General features: G+C 37.4%; 1 protein-coding gene across 1 annotated transcript; it reads left to right on the top strand.

The window, feature by feature from the left end:
* The first annotated feature begins 403 nt into the window (after positions 1 to 403).
* Positions 404 to 8227, top strand: LOC149819046 (putative methyltransferase PMT20). Its single transcript, XM_089984569.1, has 9 exons — positions 404 to 478; positions 740 to 809; positions 2949 to 3231; positions 3846 to 3994; positions 4235 to 4430; positions 4641 to 4851; positions 6672 to 7347; positions 7432 to 7509; positions 7646 to 8227. The coding sequence occupies exons 2-9, from the start codon at positions 787 to 789 to the stop codon at positions 7863 to 7865; spliced, it is 1836 nt and encodes a 611-aa protein (XP_089840695.1). The 5' UTR covers positions 404 to 478; positions 740 to 786; the 3' UTR covers positions 7866 to 8227.
* Positions 8228 to 8596: the final 369 nt, after the last annotated feature.

The raw sequence follows: 8596 nt of genomic DNA, 5'->3' as shown, positions 1-8596 counted from the left end.
AAAAAAAGGGACACGACCATCCCTTCTCAGACAGAATTATTACCAGAAAATGTGGTCAAATGTTATTTTGAACAAACGTGAGGGGCGTTTCAGTTCATGTGCTATGTGGGAATGGTTCAAAAAAGAGAAGTCGCCGCGGGTCATTTTGTATAACATCAACGATGATTTAGTCTTTTATTATTACTAAATCTCTCTCTCCACGATAACATCAACGACGATTTAGTCTTTTATTATTATTATTAAATCTTTCTTTCTGTGAGAGAAAGAGATAGTTTTAAATAGAACGGCGAGGGTCTCGCGGTGAAGTTGTAAGTTGGAAAGGGAGGGAGAGCTGTAAGAAAAGAAAAGGGATCGCCGACAGAGTAAATGAGAAGTTGATAAAAAGTCAGTGGCTGTTTGGTAGCTCTGTTTAAGCCTCCTCATTGGTCTCTCTCTCTCTCTCTCTCAGAGAAATCATACGGAAAGGAGATCTGGGGAGGTTGGTACTTCATCGTTTTTCTCTTCATAGTATGGTATTTCAAGTCTCTCTCTCGTATTGCTCCTCTCTTGCTCTCTAAACTCAACACTACCGTCTCTGACACCTCTTGTCCTATGTATTCTCTTTGCTTCCTTTTTATTTCTCTCTCTTGCCCTCTTTGTTCATCTATATAAGTTTGGTTTTGATGTGAAAGGAGTTAACGTTGAGCTGGTAGTGGTGCAGAGTAGAATTCTGAAGTTGCTCTTCTTCTGCTCTCTGCAGATCTATTGCTTATCTCTGGTGTTTGTGGGGAGTCTCGGGATTGGAAGATGTCGAAGTTATCCATATCTGGGTATGCTCTGTTTCTGTTGTTTTAGCTTTTTTTTGGCTGGTCTAGTTTGGTTACGACGGAAAGATTGGAACTTTGAGGACCAACAAGTGGATTTTTGTGGGTTTTCTTGGTTTTAGCTCTGATCTTGGGTTTAGAGATTGATTTCGAAATGAAAAGTAATTGTTGGGTTGTTAGGTGGGTAGTTGAATTTTTGGTGGCTGCTTTTGTTGATTGAACTTGAAGTAGTATGATGCAGATCTGGATCATTATTATTGCTTATGATTTCATTCCACAAACAGAGAAGCAGTGGTGTTTCTTTCTCCCTTTTCATACTTTCCATGCTTATATTCCAATCTGACTTTTGCTATGTATGGTAAAAGTTTGATGGTTCTAAAGGTGAATTTGTTATGGGTGGTTGAGTGGGTGTGCACATGCGCCTGCAATTACTACTCACTGGATCTTGGTTGATTTCAAATTTCTACCGAATGGTTTTTGTTTGGTATATTGGTATATAGGCAGATTTTTTTTATTTGTTCTTATAAGATATCAGGAGATCTTGTGATGGACAAAATGATCCTCAAGCTTTCACAGCTACCGAAACTATAATAATTCTATTTGTAATTTGATGTATATGAATTTAATTATTTGATTCGCTTTATTTCTGGGATGTCGTAGTTAAGCTTCTAACAGAATGATGTTACCATGCTGTTTTCTGGCTTTGATGCAAATCGTTCCACAGAACCGATTACTGATCATGTTTACTTCTTCAGGTCTTGTCCCCATCCAATTTTGTTATGGAAAATCGAACAAGTCAATAACATATTCTTTTTCATGATAGATCCGTCTCAGTTTTCCGAAATATCTTGCTCTTTAAATTCATATTTAACTGATTTGAGCTTGGAATGCCGAATCATGTTGTCAATTTCTCAATATCCTATTAGTCTGCCTATGTCACATGGATTCGGACGTAAATATGAGGATATAACCTTTTCTATGGGTTTCTCCATAAGAATTGTATGTAAAGAGATATTATACAGGGAGTAAAACTGGAGTGTCCATGTGAGTAGGTTTCGAAAAGCCTTTATTTCAAGAGTTTGGATTAATCAAATGAGGAATTCACATTTCTATTAAATGGCAACTAATATTTGTGAAGCCAATAGACTGAGACAATCACTAAACCGTTAACTAGACCAACTCAAAGTCAGTCAATTATAGACTTCAATGATTGTCCTCTTTTAAAATCTCAATTTCATAGTAAGGTTCAGTAAGGGTTTGTAGTCAACTTCTTGAATCTTCAGTAGTTTTAACAATTTTCTTTTTCACACATTATCCTAAAGATGCATTATGTGGAAGATATGTTTATTTATGCATAAAGCAATCTAATTGAAATTCTTGTCCATCTGACCAATTCATAACGATTCAGTAGTGGTTTTTCTCATTCGAGTTATGGAATGTGTTGCTCCTCAAGTTATACATGGTAGAACAGTTATTCAACAAGCAATCAGATTTTGGAGATTTTTTAATTCAAAAGTAGAAAGATTATATTGTTATGTTATGTTTACTGCTATTTGTTGCAGATCGCTGTCCGTTACTTTGTCTTCTAGTTGATATTATTTTCCTGTACAAAAAAGAAAAAGGTGAAACAAGAATAAAGAAAAGAAGATCATAGTTTGTATCATTGCATGAGAGTTTTCTTGATGCAGAAGGATTACTCTCTATCCATTGAAAACTTAAACATGTACTCTTTGCATCTGTGTGCAAACAAATGCACGCACATACACGTGGATACACAAGCATGGACACATAGACATACACAATTTTTTTTCTACATCGTCTGTAGGGATATGCTTCAGTTGCCAGAAGGTTCAGAATATGTTGATATTGGTTTGATGATTTATAGGTCAACTTTCGTATATGTTGATAACTTGATACTCTTAATGTGATTCTTACTACTCTTGCGATATTTAATTCTTAATTGGCATTCTGGTGCCAATCATATTTGCTTTCTCTTTACATGCATTTTGTCAAGATCATTTAATGCGATAAAACATTTGGTGGTCTGTTTTCTGATGAAATATATGTCAGTCTTTTCTTTTTCTTCAATTTGGCAAATAAATTTTTTTGTAGATTGTTCTAACACAACCCATACTTCCTGTGCAGGGTATCTGAAAAGGTGAATGGTAAAGAACCCAAGCCAGGGTCTTGTCCTGATAGAAAGTTCAGAACTCTTCCATTGACTGTGGTGGTTGTATTACTCTGTGCACTTTCATTCTATCTTGGTGGCATATTGTGCTCTGATAAGCATAGATTGTTGGAAAAGCTAGCGGTTGTACCCTCACAACCCACTACAAAAGTTGAACTCCCTTCTCCTCAACTTAAACCTGTTGTTTTCCCTGAGTGTGGCATTGAATTTCAAGACTACACCCCATGCACAGACCCAAAGGTATCTATCATTGGTTTGGTAACTATTACATATATTTTTGTTCCATTTTACTGAATCTGAAATTGAGATATGCATCTGAGCTGGTAAACGAACTGAGCTACTCATAACTTGAGTTTGTTTGGTGCAATGAGTATCTTCTTCAATCTTGTAAAATTTCTCACTGAGCCTGAAATGTACTTTTTCTTTTGAATCTACTAAGTATAACAAGCTGATTAATGAAGAGGGTGGCACAATGGCTGGGGTAGACTCTGTGGCTAGCATAAAAGAGGCTTGAGGATCGACTGGCGAGTTCATTTTAAACATTAGAATATAAAAGATAATTTATTATTTGAAACGAATTGGCCCAATCTCATGGCAATCTTGTTCCCCAGTTCAAGATGGCTTTGAGCGTTGATGAACCAAGCCCAAACAGGCGAAGCTCAGCACTTGTCTGCTCCGATAGCAACCTGTGCAATTCTTCTGTCTCAGCTTGAAAATTTGCACCTTGTGACTCCCTTGGTGCACCCTTGCAGCTGCTTTCGGCTGAAAGGCATAAAAGGTTTTATGTTATTATATGATCATTAGATCTATGTAGTGGACAGCACTTATAAATTTTCTTTGTTTCCTTCTCTCAGAGATGGAGGAAATACAGTGTCCATCGACTATCCTTTATGGAGCGTCACTGCCCTCCACTGTTTGAAAGAAAAGAATGCTTAGTTCCTCCACCAAATGGGTATAAGCTACCCATTAGATGGCCAAAGAGCAAGAATGAATGTTGGTACAGGTATTCTATTGTCTCATTTTATGAATTTTCATTTGTAAGGATTGTTTCTTGGCATGTAGTGGCAATCTAGTTGATTTGTGCTCCACCTAGTTCTTGGTGGCCACTTTTGGTTTTGGATAATTCCAACAACCCCCCCCCCCCCCCCCAAAAAAACACACACACACACACACACACACACACACATATATATATATATATATATATCCTGTGCATACGACTCATTTATTTATTTTGGTGTAGAAATGTTCCTTATGACTGGATTAACAAGGAGAAATCAAATCAAAACTGGCTAAGAAAAGAAGGAGAGAAGTTTCTCTTTCCGGGCGGAGGTACCATGTTCCCCAAAGGAGTTGGTCATTATGTTGATCTCATGCAAGATTTGATCCCAGGAATGAAGGATAAAAGTATCCGAACAGCTCTTGATACTGGTTGTGGGGTGGGTGTCTATTTTCCCTGTTTCTAGAGATAGGTTCATGGATGAGATTGTGTAGTTCAGAAATTATATGGCCCCTATTTCTAGGGCTCAGTTAATGCATGAGAAGATGTGTAATACTGGCATTCACGTTGTATGAATTTTTATTTTACTGCATATACCTAATATTATTTACTTATCACCATCCTTGTTTTTGTGTGCCTTTCTTTTCAGGTTGCTAGTTGGGGAGGTGACTTACTAGACCGTGGAATTCTAACAGTGTCCCTTGCACCAAGAGATAATCACGAAGCCCAGGTGCAGTTTGCTTTGGAACGTGGTATTCCTGCAATATTGGGAATTCTGTCTACTCAGCGACTCCCATTCCCATCAAACTCATTTGATATGGCTCACTGCTCCAGATGCTTGATCCCATGGACTGAATTCGGTATCTTTTCTTTCTGGCAAAATTCTTATTTTATGTGGTTTATCAAAAGAAGTCTGTTCTCAGGTTTTGTCTTTTCATGAATAGATTTACAAAAAATTGGTAAAAGAGTAACATAGATTATCATTTCTTGAGAAAAAGCAAGAAAGGTCACAAGCTTTAGCAATTACTCTAGATATGTCAGGATTCCCAAAATAGCGTAAAAAGTCATGCTGCTTTATTTTTCAAGATGACAGGTCTATTCATCCAAATGTTCAAATTGGTGAAAGGGTTTTCTTATAATTCAACAGGCAAAGAGACACCAAAGTCAAAGATGATCTTCATTTGCACAATCCATGGTTGCTCATCATGCTTTTTTCACAAATGAACTGTTTAAAGATTGCCAGGTTAATGCAAAATAAAAGCCTTTCTGCTCTGAAGAAAGAAAAGGAAAAAAAAAAGAAGGAAAAGAAATAGTACACTTAAGCATAAATCCACCTACAATATTTGTTGCATCCATTGCAATACTTGAAGAAACCAGCATAATGAGCGGCTTGCTTTAGATGGTATGAAGATTAGTTGTAATTTCTGCTCAACAAATCGCCCATAGCCATTGGTAAAGTGATGTGGCAATCAAGACCCCGTATTCATCTAACTAAGAATTTATACTGGGCATTATATGCTCTCTACAACTTTGACCAGCCACTAGCCACTTCACAAAGGTTAATATAAAGCACTGACACTATTTTGTGATATCACAAAGTGCATACTGGATTGAAGCTGCAATGCAACGGTCTTGGAGGGAGGGAAGGAAACAAATGATAGACAGTAGTAGTTGTTATTGTGAATCATGCTGTTTTCTCCATGCATTGCTCTGCACTAAGTTTCCTGGTTGGGTTTGTGCACCTCAAAAAGGAAAAAAAAGTGCACTTGCTCATACAAATATGTTCCTAAGAGCTTTTCAAAGTTTCATGGTGCTTAATCATGTTCCTAAGTTCATCATGTTCTCAATAACAAAATATTGGTACTCTGACAATGAGATATTGTTTTTGTCCTGTTCAATGGTATCTGTTTTGGACTTCAGCAACTGTGATCCTTTTTCCAGTCAATATGATCTAACGAAATAATGGTTACCTAGAATGTAAATCGTGCTTTTTTTTTCTCGGCAGTAGCTCATGATCATGTTATATCTAGTTTGCTACTATGGATCGCACAATGATTGAGGGGGAAATTTTCTTTTGGGGATCTGTATCTTTAATGGTACAGAATGAGTGATGCTCAGGTAAGTTTGTGTACTTTTCTGGACTGTATTAGCGTCAAACTGTCTGTTTAGTTTCTAGGAGGATTCCAACATATCAATCACACTATGGGGCCCTGATTCATTCATTTTCATTGTCATAATTTTGAATTGGCGGCCTTGAGAATACTAAAGAAGTAAATTATCCTGTGAATCACCTGTTTTAGCCTATTTTATTACTATAGGGACTATTCCTGGCTGCTTTACACTTTTACTTATTTTATGTCATGCCATCAGGCCTTTTCTTGGGGTCATTGATCTTGAAAATCAAATTATAGCAGTGACTTTAGGATTTGTAGAAGAGGGAATCTTTGTTTTCCATGTTTCAGGCTTTATGGAAAAACATGTTATGGAGCTTAAAAATTGATCTTGCTTTCAACTTCCCAATCTATCATATTTATGCATTGGTGCGTTTTTATGACCTCCTTGTTAGATGAGAAATTGAATATATCCACTCTTCCATTAATTCACTATTTGCACTTTTGATTCTGTTTTAAATCTTTATCATTTGACAGGCAGTATCTTAATACATGAAATGCCTTTTCAGGTGGAGTTTACCTTTTAGAGATCCACCGCATACTTCGGCCTGGAGGTTTCTGGGTCCTGTCTGGCCCCCCTGTAAACTATCAAAACCGTTGGCGTGGATGGAATACCACAATTGAAGCTCAGAAAGCTGATTACGACAGTTTGCAGAGTCTGCTAACTAAAATGTGCTTTAAACAGTACAGCAAAAAAGATGACATTGCTGTGTGGCAAAAATCCTCGGATAATAGCTGTTATGACAAACTGGCTAAGTCAGATTCCTATCTACCAAAATGTGATGATAGTTTTGAGCCAGATGCTGCTGGGTACGTCCCCCTCAGGCCCTGTGTAGTCGCTCCAGACCAGAACTTGAAGAAAACAGGATTAAAATCACTCCCTAAATGGCCACAGCGTCTTCATGTTGCTCCCGAACGAGTTAGTCTCATTCATGGAGGGAGTGCTGGTGCATTTAATCATGATGACTCTAAGTGGAAAGTCAGGGTGAAGCATTACAAGACTCTGCTTCCAGCTCTGGTAACTGACAAAATTCGCAATGTCATGGACATGAATACCCTGTACGGAGGTTTTGCTGCTGCACTGATTGATTCTCCGTTGTGGGTCATGAATGTCGTCTCTTCATATGGTATTAATACTCTCAATGTGGTCTTTGACCGAGGCTTGATTGGGACATATCACGACTGGTAAGCTACTCAACTTACAGAACCCTCTGCGTGTATGCATGTGTGTGCTTTTGTGTCACCTTTTATGCTTGTTCATCATTTCAGGTGTGAAGCATTCTCTACATATCCTCGAACGTATGATCTCTTGCATCTTGATGGCCTTTTTACTGCTGAAAGTCACAGGTAATGTTATATCATGTGTATATTTGCATCCAGTAAAATATTCACATACACTCTTCTGCTTGTGCATATTTCTTCTGTTCTAAGTGATTGTAGTTGCAGTTTCCTTGATGTACTTCCCTGCATTTTACCTGTTTAGGTGTGATATGAAGTACGTGCTGCTTGAAATGGATCGGATCCTAAGACCAAATGGCTATGTGATCATCCGTGAGTCAAGCCACTTTATGGAAACAATATCAAACGTCGCCAAGGGAATGAGATGGGGCTGCCAGAAGCATGATACAGAATACAGCATGGAGCAGGAGAAGGTCCTCATCTGCCAAAAGAAGCTTTGGTATTCCTCAAGCAAGTCACAGTAAAAGGATACTTTAATTTCTTCATTAGTATAAGAATATAAAAGGAGAAAAGGAAGGAGAGAAGAAAAATATAATTCGTTCATCAATTTATGATCCTTGGAGGGTATAAGTTTCTACCAAGCTTTTCGAGTGCATAAATCCATTGGTTCCTGCAAACATGGAATGCATAAGGCCGTGAATATTGTTCACAAATCTATCTTAGAGAGGTAGTTTAATTCTTTATTCCTATTCTTCTCATATTCATTAAGGCATCCAAAGAGAAAAACTCTCGGATCAAAATTGATCCTCTTATAATTGTTAAATGAGTTAGTGGATGATGCTTGTTACCTTCAACTGTTTCCAATTCAATGTTGATATTTGTATTTTTATTCTGATTCTATGTCCATACTTTTGATATATATATATATATATATATATATATATATATATATATATATATATATATATGAAGTTTTCAGTGAAGTTCATTAATTTTCTTAATCAATATTGTAAGATTCATCAATGCTGAAAGTGCCATGATGTGGAGAAAATTCTGTCATAGCACATATGTTCTATGGGTGCAGACTAGGGCGCATTTGCATCATTTGACAAATGCTGCCCAACTCATAGTTGGCAAACCCTGCGAGCCAACTCGGGAATCACCCGAGTCGACCCTGACTGGACCCCAACTGGGTCACGATTCAGGACTGCCAATCCAACCCATGATATAATTTTTTTTATCATGTATTTTATTA

This window comes from Nuphar pumila, chromosome 13, assembly GCF_984573655.1.
Source record: "Nuphar pumila chromosome 13, dmNupPumi1.hap1.1, whole genome shotgun sequence".
NCBI classification, from domain to species: Eukaryota; Viridiplantae; Streptophyta; class Magnoliopsida; order Nymphaeales; family Nymphaeaceae; genus Nuphar; species Nuphar pumila.
Note: the sequence above shows the minus strand (reverse complement) of the source record. Positions and strands in the feature narration are given on the sequence as shown.

Bases quoted from the DNA above. Each gene is read 5' to 3' on its own strand.
- LOC149819046 (XM_089984569.1), top strand. From the start codon at position 787: ATGTCGAAGTTATCCATATCTGG. The intron at 810-2,948 runs GTATGCTCTGTT...CTTCCTGTGCAG, and splicing joins TCGAAGTTATCCATATCTGG to GGTATCTGAAAAGGTGAATG. The intron at 7,510-7,645 runs GTAATGTTATAT...TTACCTGTTTAG, and splicing joins TTTACTGCTGAAAGTCACAG to GTGTGATATGAAGTACGTGC.